Below are 16,969 nucleotides of genomic sequence, written 5' to 3' on the forward strand. Positions count from 1 at the left end.
ACAAAATGTAAAAAGTATTTGGCTGAAGTTAGTGAGTAATCATGGACTGTTGAAGACACACAAACCCTGAGGATAGAAGTCCTTTTGGGTGGGAATCCTTCAACAATCAGTGATTACTCGCCAAACTTCAGCCACCACAGCGTGTCAGACCACTGTTTAAGGGAGAGTAAAGAACCCTTAGGAAAGCTCTTCTTCTCTGCTTCATTGTTTACTACCAAAGCGCAGAGTGGGAACTGTCGCCCCCTGTGGTCACAGATTTTTTTTTCGGGTCACAACTGTTTTCGGTAAAGAAAAGAGGTATACATCGGCATGTTTAACTTTTCCAGTTCAAGGGACAAATACGGACCAGTTCGATCACAAGTGGGGCCCAGGTTTTAGGTGGGAAAACGAACAATTTCAACATTAATGTGCTCAAGTTTGCACTTCCAGCTATAAGTTAGACAAAGCAATTTTTTTTTTAAATTGCATGAATTTTGGAAAAAATGTAGAGTTCCTTTAACAACAATTTACAACTGGATTATTTGGTAATTTACACATAGATTCATGTTTTCTCTGTCAATTTCACTTTCCCCTGTGGGCCGAATCGGATGCTCTGGAGGGCCGTATTTGGTCCCCTGGACTTGAGTTTGACACGCAATTTAGAGCAATCAAAAGCAGCATATGTTTTCATTTTGACAGAAAAATCTACTAAATGATCTAAAAATCAGGCTGAATGTTTCACTCCAATAGAAAACAATGGGATGTTTACAGGCAGTGGGGCCATGTGACATCATCAATCATGTGATTTCAAGATAGCGGAACACAGGCTCTAAAACTGTATCCAAATGAATATGGTGCATAATAATGAGTTTTGTTAGACATAGATCTTCTCGTACACATGTGTCAAACTCAAGGCGCGGGGACCAAATCCGGCCCATTCAGTTTTTCCAGAGCTTATATTGCATGATTGCAGTCATTTTTAAAGTAAAAAAACTCAAAATTCTTACAAAACCCTTAAATTTTCCTAAAACTATTACATAGTTAAATATAAATTAGTCACAAAATCTAGGACACTTAAATTGAAGATCCTGTTGGGACTATCTGTCAGTTATTGCTTGGATATTGTCAATTTGTTACATATTTAGAGTTTCATGTTTACATAGAAGTGCAAACTAGGGCACAATAATGTTGAAATTACTCATTTTCCTGCATACAATCTGTGACCCACTTGAGATCAAACTTCTCTGTATTTGGCCCCTGAACTAAAATGAGTTTGACGCCTCTGTTCTTGTAAGATTTATTCCCCAGAGCACAAGTTTGCCACCAAAGGAGAGAGTTTCACCTGCTAGGGTGATCCTATTGGGGGAGGTCACACTGTTGTTGTCCACCCCTCCAAACAGGGACAGCTCCGCATTACCACCCATCGACTGGTTCCCACTGAGACCCCCGTCCATGTTTGGGCTGCGGTGCGGCGTCTGGGACTTCTGTGTAGAGTTAGAGTTGTGGCCCCCGGCCCCTCCCCCAGAGTTGAGGTTGCCATCCACGTTGCGGGTCCGATGGCCGACATCCTTGTGCTTGCTCTTGGATCCGCCCATAGCCAAAGCCTGCAGCGTATATCAAAGGACAACCAATGAATGAAGAGTCACAGCATGGTCTGTCATTAAATACTCCATCTGTGGAACTCGTTTACTAGGAAAAATCTTCACAATGCACAAAAAAAAAAAGAAAGGCAGATGCAGAAACCAAAGATGGGTTTGAGATGATACTTCATCCCACAGAGACCCCCCCCAGCCCCCCCCCCAACACAGACAGCTGAGCAGCTGTTCCTCTTTGGTATCATTTCAACATTTTTATACCCCAGTTTCTACTTCCAGATATAACTGATACAGTATGTAAGACATCTGCAAATATCCAAGCAATAAAAACAAATATCGGTGCTGGATCTTCTCTTCAAAACTTTGGAGGATTGTTAGCAGGGTTGGGGTTAGTTACATTTTCAAATTACGATTACATCTTCAATTAGCCATGTTCAATTACAACTTCATTACAATTATTTTGACCAGCATTTTTTCCAATTACAATTAAATTTACAATTACCATTTTCCCCCTGAAAGTCAATTATAATTATGTTCTCAATTAATAAAGTTCAATTACAATTAATCACAATTACTGAGTCTGAAAATAATAAGCCTATAAAACATAACCTTCCTCTTGTTAGCTTTCTGTTAGCATCTCTTATGATAACGGGTCAGTTTTGACCCATGTCTTGCTGTAAAATACACAAAAAAAAACATTATATATCATTAAAATTGTTTTTTCATCTCTTAGTTACCTTGTTAGGATTCCTAATCAATGAAAATGATGATATTAATATTTTTGCTGTGGGCGCCTGACCCGTTTTTCTATCGCTAAACTCCTACATTTAATTTTTTTTTTTTTAAATGGTAAAATGATCCTCAAGAGAATTGACAGGTAAACTGTTAACTACGTATGCCTATGTGTAAGCCATAGAACTATAACAACGTTCCCTAGTTTGTAATTAATTACATTGTAAATGACTGTAGATATCATGGAATCTCTATAAGAACATCAATCATATCCTTCCATTTTCTGAACTGCTTGCTCCTTTTTCAGGGTCGCTGGGCCAATTACAATTACAAAAGTCAATTATCTGAACTCAATTCCAATTCAATTACGATTACAACAGTCAATTACATGATTACAATTATAATTGACCCCCACTCCAATTGTTAGTAAGAAATAGAAGGATTTTAGAAGAGTGGAGTGGAATAAAATAAAATAAAAAAGAAGAGTGGAGTGGAGAAGAGTGTTTTCGACCATTGACTTCCTGTGTTTCATTGAATTTATGAATTTGGAGGGACTGAGATATCTACAACTGAACTATTTGGTAATTTACACAATGATTAATGTTTTCTGTCATTTTTGCTTTCTTGCGCAGGCCGGATTTGATGCTCTAAATGGCTACATTTGGCCCCTGGGCCTTTAGTTTGACACAGTGTTTTAACTTATCAAAACAAAACACATGATTTAAAACAAGTTTATCTATCTAACTTGAGTCTAAATAGTTGGGATTACTTTCCTCTTTTAACTTGTTTTGCACTTAGTGTCCAAAGCATCAGAGGTGTCACTTCAGCGTTACTTTAGGTGCTAAAATGTTTTAACAACTTCCACTTAGAACCTGAAATGTGAAGTGCAGCGAGTGGAATCCATTGCTTTGTTTTACAAAGTTCTGAGATGCCATCACTGCAGAAAAAGCAAAAGTGGATAGCAAGTAATTCCTTGATGGGGTTTTACTGATCGGTGTGCAAATACAGTTCAAGCTAATACAAAACTGATAATTTTCTGAGCTAGGTCTCTACGTAAACATTTAAATAGAAAGTATATAATGTGAACATGTGCCACGACATTGGAAGCAAATCAAGTTAGGTACAGTACATGTTTTGGGTATTTTTTGTATCAGTTTGTGTGTGAAGGCAGCAGGCTCCACTCAATTAACAATTTAATCTATTTTTTCATGTTTTCCTGACATTGTGGCTTCAAATGTAAAAAGAAAAAAGTAATATTTATTTAAAGGTTCTCGTGTCCCCAGGGTCTCCTTTGAAGAAGATTGTAAAATTACAAGCCGGAAAGTTGTGTTATTCATTAGAAATTGGAGGACAATAGTGCCAAATAATCCAATATGTATATTAATAACCCACGTTTTCCTCACATTTTTGTCTAAAATCTGAAGAAAATATATGTCTACAGTTTGAGAGAAAATTCAAGTGACTAATCTTGTTTCATTTATCTGATAATGAGTTACATAAAGTTATGGTTAATAAATAACTCTGATTTCCTATAATTAAACCAGATCAAGCTGATGATTTAATCATTCAGTATATTTAGGTATAATAATGTCAATAGATTATCTGGGCGACCTTGGCTCAGGTGGTAGTCGGTCGTCTTCTGATCGAGAGGTTGGGGGTTTGATCCCATCCCTGACTATGTGTCGAAGTGTCCTTGGGCAAGACACTGAACCCTAAGTTGCTCCCAGTGGTCGACTAGCGCCTTGCATGGCAGTCCTGTCCCACTGGTGTGTGAATGTGAGAGTGATTGGGTGAATGAGCTGATATGTAAAGTGCTTTGAGACTGTTTCAGTGGTGATAAAGCTCTATATAAATCATGTCCATTTACTATTTACCAATAGTTACATTCGTCTAATGGGACCAGCTTTATCTGTGAACACATGAAATACAACTAAAAAATATTGCATTTCACAAATTGGGATGGATTAATAGTGGCATTATTATTTATGATAACATTTATTTCACACGTTTTTATCCTTCCATAGTAAAGTGTTAAATCTGACCATAAACAAATCGGTGGCTCTCTGGGGCTTTATGACAGTAAGACGTGTTCTTTTCACTAAGTCTATTATTCCTTATATGGAGTGGTTAGCTTTAGCTCTTAGCCCAGTCTGTGTGTCGGTGTGTTAGCTTAGCATAGTTAGCTTTAGTTGAGCTTCCAGTTCATAATCGTTGCTACAGGTTCATCTCTGTCCCCGTGTTTGTGGAACTATGGGTGGATCTGACGGAGGAACTTCAATCAGTCCCTTTTGTTGGATGGTTATCTGGTTTTAACCAAGTAGCGGTCCAGGATGTATCGCAGAACGGCAGCTTGAGATAGCTGAGACAACCACCTCACACAGAGAGACGGCGGTAAAATATCGCACATTCCTACCCGTCATCTACATTTTCTATCAAAAAGCAAACTCTGAAACAAGCTAGGTTAATGTAGCCGCTACCTAATTAAACACTGGAGTATATCATTAATCTAACCACAAACATTAGCAGCAGTGATTATGACAGTAACCTCTTTCACTCACTGAAAGGGACTCGCCAAATGCTTTAAAGAATATAAAAATATTTTCTGAACAATTTGAGCCCATTTTTGTTTATTTTTACCATTTTCTGCAACCGTGGCTCAGGTGGTAGAGGGTCGTCTTCTGATCGAGAGGCTGGGGGTTCGATCCCAGTACCTGACTATGTGTCGAAGTGTCCTTGGGCAAGACACTGAACCCTAAGTTGCTCCCAGTGGTCGACTAGCGCCTTGCATGGCAGTCCTGTCCCACTGGTGTGTGAATGTGAGAGTGAATGGGTGAATGCGCTGATATGTAAAGTGCTTTGAGACTGTTTCAGTGGTGATAAAGCGCTATATAAAATCAAGTCCATTTACCAAGTCCATTCACACCAAACTTGTCATTTTGCCATTTTCATCACATTTTCTTGCAATATTTTTTACAACCTTTTAATGCCTTTTTGCTACATTACTCCCATTTCTCCAATTTCAATGCCTTTTGGCATGTGGTTATCACAGATTCATAGAACAATGGACCATCATTTTGTTGACTTTATGGATGGACAGCAAAAATCTCTCCCCCTTATTCCCCCTTATAGATGGTCCTGTCTGATCAGGTTTAAATGACCTGCGTTAGAATCTATTTCTTTCTGAAGCTTTGTGGCCTACTCGGTATCATTAGGTAAAGCTTTAATAGCAGCTTAGTGAGTGCAGTGAAATCTACTGTAAGCCTGAAATAATGTCGCCTCTCAAGCCCGTGCTATCATGGATGGATATCACTACAGGGGGCCAGCTACCAAATGCTAATTTACAGACAAACACAGGAGTCGGATGGTGGCTTTGATAAGAAGATGTACATGTGGTAATCGTGCCATGTGATTGAGCTTTTCCCGCCGACATCATTATGGTGCATCCAAATGGACACAATCATGCTGAAATCAATAAGTCTCAGAAACAGCCTGGTTAGTCGCCGCAGTTAGAAGAATTAAAAAATAAATGACACATGGTCAGCTAAGCTAGTCTGTGAGGGTCTTTAACAGAAAGATAAACTACCATGAGAAGTAATACTGAAGCACTGTAAGAATACATTAATGAGCAAAGATCTGCCAATAACCTCTGGAACACATGAACAGTAATAATTCTTGAGAATAGGACTGGGGTGATATGTTTTTGTCCCGATTCCATTTTATCACAATACTTGTGTGCCATTCCGGTATATATTGTGATTCTATAAGTATCACAATTCGATAATGATAATTGCATTTTTTTTAATTCCTTATTTTAGTCCTACAATTCTCAAAAACACATGAAAGTGTACTACACTTCATGTAGCATAACCTACAACCATATATTCAGACATGGCTAAAAAAAACATCGATTTAAAATATTGTCATATGAAATATAAAATTATGACATATCAATAATCTATACTTATTCTCACCCTTACTTGAGACTGTTTTAAGAGAAAAGTCACAGCCTGAAATGCCCTTCATCAACTTCTGCTTCCTTAACTTCAACAACTTTTTCTTCATTTTCTTTAATTTCTTCTTCTTCAACTCCTTTTTCTTTTTCTTCCTTAACTTCAATTTCTTCTTCAATTATTAATTATAATTGTAATATACTTCAACAAAATCAAGCAGATATATCTACACAACCATGGACTAAAATCTCACCTACATTAGATACAATTGCAGGATTTTATATATACTTGTTATTTCAACAATTTAAGATTAAGAATGACAAGCGTGAGAAAACTGTGAGTCCGAGTGCAAATAATGTGGAGTTTAATTGAATTTGTGTATTTGGAATGGCTGAGTTAGATGGCCAAATTGGATGCTCTTAAGGACCAGATTTGGCCCCCGGACCTTTAGTTTGACACATGTGAGATAAGTGATCTACACTCACTGGAGGATACACATCATTGATCCAGTCACATACTGTACATGAGCACTGACTGGACAGTATTGACTGCAAATTAAATCTATTGAATTAGGTCAGCCAGTTTACACGGGGAGGGAGGGTGTGTGTGTGTGTGTGTGTGTGTGTGTGTGTGTGTGTGTGTGTGGAGGAGGAGGAGGAGGAGGAGGTAACACAGGGTTTGACTTTTGGTTCCTATCATGAGTGGGGGAGGAAGAGGACGAGGAAGACTGGATGGCACATACTGTATATCTGTCCCTCCAGGCATATCCCCCACAATGCGGGTTCAGGGTGACGCAGACACACACAAACACACACACACACACAGGAAGCTGTCCTTTGTGCATTTTTTTTGCTGAGCGGACGAGCTGCACGATTAATAAAGTGTTTGAGGGTCTCTTATGACTGAAATGTTAAAAACTGCTTTCACATCCACATCTAAACTTCAGATGACTTCACTTAACTCTGTAAAGCCTGAATTATTAACTTATTGACAGAAAAATGTTCCAATGTTTTGAAGCTGGAGCCTTTATTAGTCCCTATGAAGAACCAAAAAATATAAATAATTAATATAAATTTCCATTTATGAGTTTTAATTTGTATTATATTCAGTTTCAATGCTCAAATGTTGTTGTTTTTAACCAACAGAAACATAATGAATTATGAGGTGAGGGGATTTTTTGTATTATATTACTATTTCTGTTCCATGCAGTTATACCGGTGACTTCTCTTTATTTTTCACAATCACAATCACAAAACATCAGACACCCTACGACAGAAATGGGCACCTTTTATCACAGCAGGGGCCACAAAAATGTGATTATCTGATCCAAGGGTCACATTATCAACATTCATGTCAGTATTAAGAATAACGACCAATCAGAGAATTAATACGGGAAAGAACAAAGATTTTTGTTTTTGTTGTTGTTTGTTATCTTTTTGTGTCATTTTTTACTTTAAGTTTTTACTCATTTTGTGTCGTTTTTGGAGTCATTTTGTGTATTTATCTGTCACTTTGGGAATTTATGCTGACATTTTGTATATTTTGTGAGCCATTTTATATTTTTTCAGTATTTTTGTTGTTTTGGGTATTTTTTTCTGTCATTTTGTGTAATTGTTGTGTGTTTCTTTGGTGTCATTTTGTATACAGTATGTGTGGTTGCTTAGTGAGTTTAGGTGGTTGCTTTGTGTACCTGATGTCCTTTTATGTGTATTATCATTATTATGAGTCTTTTTTGTGTATTTTTGGAATTTTTTTTGTGTTTTTTTTGTTGTTGCTTAGTGTATTTTTGTGGAAATTCTGTGCATTTTGGAGTTATTTTGTGTATTATGTTGGGCTTAAGATTACTTTTGATTTCTTGAATTACAATTTTTGGTGGAATTGTCTTGGTGGGCCGCACCGAACAAGACAGAGGGCCGCAACATGGCCCCTGGGTCGCCAGTTGCCTACGTCTGCCCTACGAAGTCCATGGTGATACAGAATGGAGTTTGGTTTTGGAGCACAACAAATAAACCAGGCCATTTTGTCCAACATCAGTGCCTGACACCACAAGTACGGAAGCAGGGTTTTACTGGAGCTGATCCCAGCTGACATTCAGCTCAATGCGGGGTCGCTCACAGATAAAACACACGCATGCACGCGCCGATAGTCTGTTTTCTATCAGCTCACAGCAGGAGACGTTACAAAGATGCTCAACCAGCCTCTGACTTGTGGATTGATTGATTCTGACTGCTTTAGCTCAAATTCTGTGCAAGATGTAGGGCTGGGCGATATGGACCAAAACTCATATCTCGATATTTTTTCTCAAAATTCAAATAAAGCCTGACCAGAAAGACAATTCACTTATTAATAATCAGTATCACAATATGTGCCACTTTTGGCTTTTTCTCCTCTAATGGACAGCACGTGTGAATGAGTTCTCTCGTCTGGCTTGTTTTTGGCAGTGTTTCTCAAATGGGGGTACATGTACCTCTCGGGGTACGCTGTGGCACTACAGGGGGTACTTTAGAGCGAGAGAGAGAGGACAATTACCCAAATTACTTAGCAAACGACAACAAGATTAAAGATTAAATCGGGGCTTTCGCCTTTAATTGGCCATGTAATGTTAGTACATTAATGGAATTCCTCCTCTGCATTTAACCCATCCCTGAGGAGCAGTGGGCAGCCATTTTGCTGACACCAAAATGACACCAAAAGCACACACACTAAGAGAGAAAAATACTTACTATTACCAGCAACACACAAAACAACAAAAAAGACAATATATGCGAAAAATACCCAGGAAAAATACACACAAATAACAGAGAAACATACTGAATGACATCAAAAAACATACGCTGAAGGGGATTTGGGGAGGGGGGGGACGGACTTAGATTTAAAAGTAAGAGAAAAGGGGTACTAAATTTGAGAACCACTGGTTTGGATGAAGGTCTGGGTTAGAACACACTCTGCTTTTCATGCTGTTAGTATCGAAAGCAGCATACAAGTATTTTGAAGCGACATTGTAATTTTTGCAAAATATAAAACTCAATATATGTTAAATCCCGATATATCACCCATGATATATGATGAGGAAAGTGATAAAGCCAAACAAATTTAAAGAATTCCAAAAACAAAATAGATTTTATGCCAAACTCATTTTTTTTTTTAATTTTAATGACTAATGACACCATAGGGCTTAAATGATGTTGGTTCAGGAAGAACACCATGACTTCTGACTCTGAATACATTATTTTGTACTTTTATATTCTTACTTCAACTTTATTTTTGGAATTCTGAGTTGAAGAACAATAAACACGTATTGCAATTATAAGGAATTCATGTTTTTTTTTTCATTTTAGATATGTAAATCAACATGTAGAAATCACTCTTAGTCAATTAATGAGAGAGATAATCGATAATCGAATTGAGTCGAATCAATCTGGAAAAATGAATCGTTAGATTAATTGATGCATCGAAAAAAATCATCGCTAGATTAATCGTTTATCCCAGCCCTATCACATATGCAATAAATAAGACTAATCTATCCAAAGTCATGTTCCAATGATATCCTTTCTCTGATTGATCATCACAAGGACGGACCGCAAAAAAGTCCGAAAAAATTGTGGTGGGAAAAAAATTAATTAATTTAAAAAAACAAAAAAGAAACTTGAATTTGCAAAATAAAAATTGTTTTTAGCTACAAATTTGATAAATCGATTAAAATGATTTTTTTTGCCCAGCCCTATGACACCATAATATAGACACTGTTGACGGTCCATGGGCCCTACTACTACTGATGAAGAATGGAACACATAAAAGCAATAATCACGTGCTTCTTGTGGCTTAAACACTTTCATGGTTGACGTAATAACGACTCTCCTGGAGTGAGTAAATCAAAAGCCTCAGACGATTCTCACACAAATTACAAGGTTGAACAGAGTTCATCTCATTTGTCCAACTGAGACCAAGATCCAGACAAAAGCAGCCCAGTGAGGCAGAGTGAAGCCACTCCCACAGCTTTAACTTCTTCTTCCAACAAAGGCGTCTTTTTCCAGCTCAGAGCAGGCGCTACATACAGGACTCATAAGGTACACAAAGAGTCATTATATATTTATTATAATACGCTTTGAACAGATAGAGAAAATGTCACAACATACAAACTTTTCGTCAATTTCTTGTTTCCACATGACATCATTGCTGACAAAGTAAACATTCCAAAATCATGTCACAAATGCTCAATTGGGAATATTTTGATTCTACATCTTTAGAAGTGGAAAACGGACCTACACATTCCAATCGCGCCAAATCTGCATCTCGACCGAGGTCTTCATAAGGGCAGATTCTACACACCTGTAGACAACCATATTTTCTTCTTATAGCCTTCTTACAAACTGCTTTAACTCATAAACCAAGATAAACTGCACATTTCTTCATTTATCACCATACAAAAATATATATATATTTTAAAAACATGTAAAACAAAAATGTAAGAAACGTTTGCTTATGTTTCTGGCTTGAAATTTACATATTATTCTTAAGGTGCGTTTGTATTGGTGTGTGCGTCGGACGTTGTTTCGAGTGATCATTCATGCGCGTACAAACATTTATAGTGTCTGGTTGAAACAGGTTTACGGCTTAAAGAAACATCAGCTTCATTCTGGTCAGACGGGTCCGGGGCGTGTTCTGTCGGGTTCTGTTTGGGTCTTCTTCTATTGGCTGGATTAAAGCTCTACTCCCGCCGCTGCTATTGGTTCAGCTGCATTGAAGAACTTCTTGTGAAGGAATTCTGTCGACTGCGTCTGATTTCAGATGTAACTTTGGCTTTGTGCCCATTAGCTTAGCCCATAGATCCCTCGAATAGCAACTTAGCCTGATGCGGTCCTCATACTTACCAATTTCATCCAAACGTAACGCTTAAGTGTGTATCCCGTACCAATATTATGGAGCCAATGTGTGGATAACTCTGACTTAATGTTATTATTTGGCAGAGAGATGCAAAATAAACATTTTTCTCTTGTTGTCATAGCAACTATTGGCTTTACACTCCGCCATTGTTAAGAAACTGTAGACCAACGGAAAACTGCCTAGCAACAGCTAACAGGAATCAACAAAAGTGCGTCATATTCTGACCAAAATAGCGGCTCTCCATAGTTTATGCCCTGAGGCATTGGTTCCCAAACTGGGGTACATGTGGGCAATAAAGTTTGGGAAACATTGCCCTGTGGTATAAAATTGTTCTAAAAAGTCCTTTAATGTGTTTTTTTCTTTTTTTTAAGATGCACATGTTTTGTTTATTAGTAACAGGTTAAACACATTTTTTGGTTTTATACTGCTATATTTTCACTACAGGTAACCTTTAAATAGTCTTTCTACATTGCAGCTCATAAGTTACGCAACTGCGTTTTTTTTTTTTTTCTGTAATTAATTAATCGTGATTAAAGTCCCAGCCCTAGAAATAAGGTAATAGACTCAAGAGCCAAAATATGTTGCAATAGGGATCAGTTAACTTGTTTCAGTGTGGCAGCAACAACACAAGGATTGGGATTCTAACCTAATGGAGCAGATAGTGTAAAAACCTTCAGCTGTTGGAGAGCTGCATGGAAGTCCCCCGACGAGCCGTGGGGTGTGCTGGGGTTGGTGGGCTGATGGGAGTGAGTGGGATTTGTTTAATTATGCATAAGATCTGGCACTGAAATCCAAATCCTTCAAGTCTCCCGAGCTTTGCCTAAGTGGGAATAGTGTTTTATTATTGCTGTCGGGGGTTGTTTTTCCCCCACATCCTGCGTTTCCTTTTCTACTCAGTTTATTTCACATGAATACGAAACAAGTGAAATCAGAGAATGATATTGTCTCAATTAAATAAAGAGTCATTCATCCATTCACACGCCTCAATGAGCAGCGCACTTCTTTGTAGGCTTAGATTTTACGACCCTTTTAGCGTTTCAACACCCCCCCCCCCGTGGGCACGAGCTTTGTGATGACGCCTACCACATTTTAGCCTCTCAAAAAAAACTGTTTCATCTCCTTTTTGAAAAGGATCAAACACTGATGAAGATCAAAATAGGAGGAGAAAAAACCCTCCTTAGGATGTTGTACACGCTTAGCAGGCCCACTGAGAGCTTCCCACTATGTGGTGGTGTACTGAGTAAGATGGTGTAGGAGGCAAGTGGAGGCTTGTTTGTTTTCCTGATAGCTACAGTAGACCCCTGACTCCTGCCTTCCAAAGGCTGCGTGCCGCTGCCTCAGGGCCTGATGCATGGATTCAGCTCAATGTGATGAACTGGCATCTCGGCAGGTTGTCAAGAATCGAGGTTAACGATGCACTTTGTGACTGTTTAAACAACAACAAAAAGAAAGCCTTCGCCTAGACGGACAGAGATGTGTGTGTGTGTGTGTGCACACATTTGTATAAAAAAACTGGTGATTTTCATACCCCGCCTCAATCGAAAAACACAAATGATTGTAACGAATATGGATTTCTCTACATTTTTAATTTCGCTTTGGATATCAAAGTTCAAGTAAAGTTTATCTTAAACACTAAGTTCAGAGCCTCCTTGCAGGTTAGATTAACCCTCATATTATCCTTGGGGTCAATTTGACCCCATTCAACGTTTATCAATCAAAAAAAGGAGTTGACTTTTTTTGGCTTCATATTCCATGACTTTTCTTAATTTGATGGGTAAAATTGATTAAGCATAAAAATATCATAATGATATATTTTTTTCAATGTGCTGAACACATATTGTGCGCATTGGTGTTCCTTTGGGGTCAATTTGACCCCAAGAAGTTTTAGCTGTGTAAAACTGTCTGTGTGTGACCCATGGGTTACATTACATCCCCACAGAAAAGGTTTACCGTCAATGAGGTTTTGGAACACCGCTTTCACAGTGAAAGTGACGTAGAGGATTTTATAGTGAATAATACCAAATATGAAAAAAGGAGATTAAAAAAAGTAAATACATATGTTTACGAAAAGAAAAGGGGGGTCAACAACATCAATCAATATGGTTGATTCTGTGAGAGTCATGAATGTGCACCCCAAATTAAAAAAGATTTGGATGAAATATTTTCAAGATACACTAACTCTAAAACTGAAAGTTTGACCTGATGGTGGTGCTGCAGGAAAGGTCAAAGGTCATATCACCACCACAACCAATATGGTTTGATAAGATCTGGATGAAAAACTATTCAAAATTAAATAAATTCTAATGTAGACGTTTGGCCAGATGGTGGCGATAGAGAACAGGTCAAGGTTTCATTATCAAGGGCTTATTTATATATTCAACAAATAAACAAAGTGTCTGACACTAAAACTTAGGTCAACAATTTTCTGAAAATTATTTTCTGGAGGCAAATATCCCTGGGGTCAGATTGACCCAAGGGTTAAATGTGTTATTTGAGGATAATAGGAGGGTTAATGAAGAGATTCGTTATCCAAATTCACGAAGGATTAATATTAATTCATACAATGACCAAGTTCTAATTTTAGTCGTTAGTACACATTCACAGCCATAAATGCTATAGGACTAATAATTAGCATAATCATTTATTTCGATGTTTTGGCCAAGAATTTTCCTTTTGGTGCATCCCTACAATAAAACGATTAAAAAAAAACCCTGCATACTGTTTGATATTTTCTTTTTTATTGCTTTTATCATCGCCTGTAATGACGTTCACGTATTAGTTGGGGTGTGACGACACACAGCTCACGAGGCTAGACAAAACACGATATTGGGTTCACGAGAACAAGACGAGACAAGATTTTAAGAAAACTACAATGACAAAATATATGACTGGACCAACAGACTTATTTAAATGTTTTATTATAACTCTTTACATGCATGATGTAAGCATGAGCTTTTAATACACTTCTTCCACAAACTGAAACTAAAACTAAAATTTATAAAAGTGAAAATAAAATAAATAAAATAATATCTTTTTTATATTTCTTTTTTCAAGTGCAAACAATATTATGTACAAAACCAAATCAAAGTTCTACTCTGTCAATACAGAGTGCAAATAGTGCAAACAGAGCCTGACCAAGTATGTCAATAACATGCTGCAACTAGACAGCCATGTTCTTTACCTGTTTATAAACTTTTTCCACAAATTGAAACTCAAACTAAAATGTACTCCTCCTCCTCTTCTTCTTCTTTTCCTTCTCCTGCTTTAGGTTCTGTCAGGCTAGACGTAGAAAAGGTGCATGACTGCCCCCACAGATCACAAATAGAAGTTTAGATAGCTCACAAAAAAATAAAAAATCTTGCGAGACAGATTTTTAACGCAACGCAAAATATCGTCGAGTTTATTCTGATGGCACGAGATCTCATCACACCCCTACTTATTAGCATTGTTGAGTTTGAATCATAACATAACCTAACCACTAGAGCGGACATGGGCGCGTCTGTAAACGAACGTATTTACAAACCTTGGAGTCTCTTTTAGCTTACCAATAAACGGGAAGAGATTTGTCACTTTTATAATAAGTACTGACTAGGCCACTGGGAGTGAGGCCCAAGACCAAGGCAGGCTGACTTAATACTGTATCATGTTTTTCTGCAGTCAGTGTCTTCTCCTCGTCCTTCTCTCTCTGCTCGGTTTCAGGTGTCGTGAAGTTGATGATGGCAGTTCCTGATCTGTGGTTCACGGCTCAACTAGTCTGAGACACTCTGATGTTCTATCTCTCTATCCTGTTCTGTTGGTCCTTCTGTCCACTAACCCCAACCAGTCCACGCAGATGGCTGCCACCTCTGAACCTGGTTCTAACAGAGATTTCTTCCTGTTAAAAGGGAGTTGTTTCTTCCCACTGTCACTAAATGCTTGTTCATGTGGATCTTGTTGGGTTTTTTCTTCCTTATTATGAATTTTATATATTGATAAGGGCACTGAGATGACTGTTGTAATTTGTGCTATACAAATAAAGTGGAATTTAATTGAATTGAATTAAATGCATGTATCCTGTTGTTTTATGTAGTACCCTAATTCGTAAATGGTTCTGCCAGGAATTACGCAATGTCTTGCATGTTTTGACAACAACATTAAAATAAATAGGAGCACAGGCTTTGCAGCAATATTTGAAAGCAACTCTGTGACTGTGCTTTGGAAAAAGTTGATCTTTTTCATTTCACTGTAGGAAAAGTTGAACAAAGAGAAAGAAAAGAGGGCAACAAAACTCATTTCTTTGGCTGCTCCACCTTTGAAAGTCGAGCACAGAGTGAATGATGAATTATGCGCTGCTGGAGCGCATGCATGTGACCTGGGTGGACGTATTCCTTCACCTTAATACTCTATGTAATTACTACATGAAGAGGGGGTGGGGGGAGTATAATCCAACCCTGCTAGTTCTGTCCAGATTATCAACATCTAGTCCCTATAATCACGTTAGATGACATTTCATCTGCGGCCTCTAAACAACGCAAGGGCTGCTATGACAAGACTGGATAAACCGGTGCAGCCACTGACGCGTCTCAACAGATCCGTCTACTGTGGGAAACCTTTGAGAAAACGTGTGCTGTTCCCCACTCAGGTGAGATGGTTCCTCTTTCTACATGTCACTTTATGATTTCTGTTCTCCATCAACAAATATGAATAAAGGAAATGATGATGGCCCTGATTTGTAAACAATACAGTTTCTATTGTCTGCCCACACTTCCCATTTTGTTAACCGGTAGATTGTGCATTAGGGCATTATTACCACCTTGTGTGTATTGGGACATGTTGTATCTTAGTCAGGTTTCTCTCCTGGCAATTAGGATTTTAGGGTTTTAAAGATGTGTGGTTCTTTCAGTCAATCCCAAAGTCACATAAAAGGACATTCACAAATAAAAATGATTACCCTTAAAGCAAAGGGAAAAAAAGATAAACAACAGTTCAAAGAAATGTCTTTCCAATTTTTATGAAATTTACAAGCTTTTTTAAAAAAACAAATTGAAAAACTCAACCAATTTTATGGTTAGATGTTAATGCCTGCTTTCAGTGTGTGTTTGTGTGTGTGATCTACTTTATGTGGATAATTTTTATGTACATGTTAAGCTTTTATTTTTAATTTGTATGTAGTATTTTGAATTTGAAAGTGATCGTTGAGATGACTTGTTTTTGACTGTGAAGTATATCGTGTTTCCTTGTGCATGAAATGTGCTATATAAAAAAAGTTTAATTTGATTTGATACACACACAATACACAAAAATACTACTAAACAAGTTCTCTCAAGAAGGAAAATACAAAATGTCCCCCCACCCCTAAGGTCCATAAACAACAAAAATTACGTCTTCAATGAAGGTAAACTCCAAACTCCAAATCCCATACTGAAAGGAAAATTCATATATTAAAAAAAACTAACTCCACAACAGTTCTCCAGTGTAGTCATGGTGCGTTGATTGGGTAACTTTTGTCACAAGGCAAAAAAATATATATTTTTTGATCTGAGGGCCACATTATCAACAGTCATGTCAGCATTTAGAATAATGACCAAACAGAGGAATAATACAGGGAATAACAATACATTTGTGTTGTCATTTCATGTGTTTTTGGTGAAATATATTGTTTTGCTTCATTTTTTGTGTTATTTTTCTCATTTTGCGCTCTCTGTTGTTGTCGTTATCTGTGGGTTTTTTTTAAGTCATTTAGCGTATTTTCATCTTATTTTGTTCGTTTTTTTTTTGGTCATGAGTCCATTTGTGCATTTGTGCAACTAATTTTGTGGATTTAATTCACCCAAAATAAATCTCTGGTTG

The 16,969-nt window shown here is 37.6% G+C and overlaps 1 protein-coding gene across 4 annotated transcripts in view; it reads right to left on the reverse strand.

Annotated features, from left to right (window-relative positions):
- Nucleotides 1–16,969, reverse strand: part of src (v-src avian sarcoma (Schmidt-Ruppin A-2) viral oncogene homolog) — a 55,662-nt gene that overhangs the window by 19,154 nt on the left and 19,539 nt on the right. For all 4 annotated transcript variants that reach the window (XM_028452699.1, XM_028452697.1, XM_028452698.1 and 1 more), the window contains exon 2: nucleotides 1,322–1,583. In XM_028452699.1, coding sequence (XP_028308500.1) covers nucleotides 1,322–1,574 — 253 coding nt within the window. In that variant the 5' untranslated portion in view covers nucleotides 1,575–1,583. The remainder of the gene's footprint in view (nucleotides 1–1,321; nucleotides 1,584–16,969) is intronic.

The sequence above is a fragment of the Gouania willdenowi genome, chromosome 7 (assembly GCF_900634775.1).
Source record: "Gouania willdenowi chromosome 7, fGouWil2.1, whole genome shotgun sequence".
NCBI lineage: Eukaryota > Metazoa > Chordata > Actinopteri > Blenniiformes > Gobiesocidae > Gouania > Gouania willdenowi.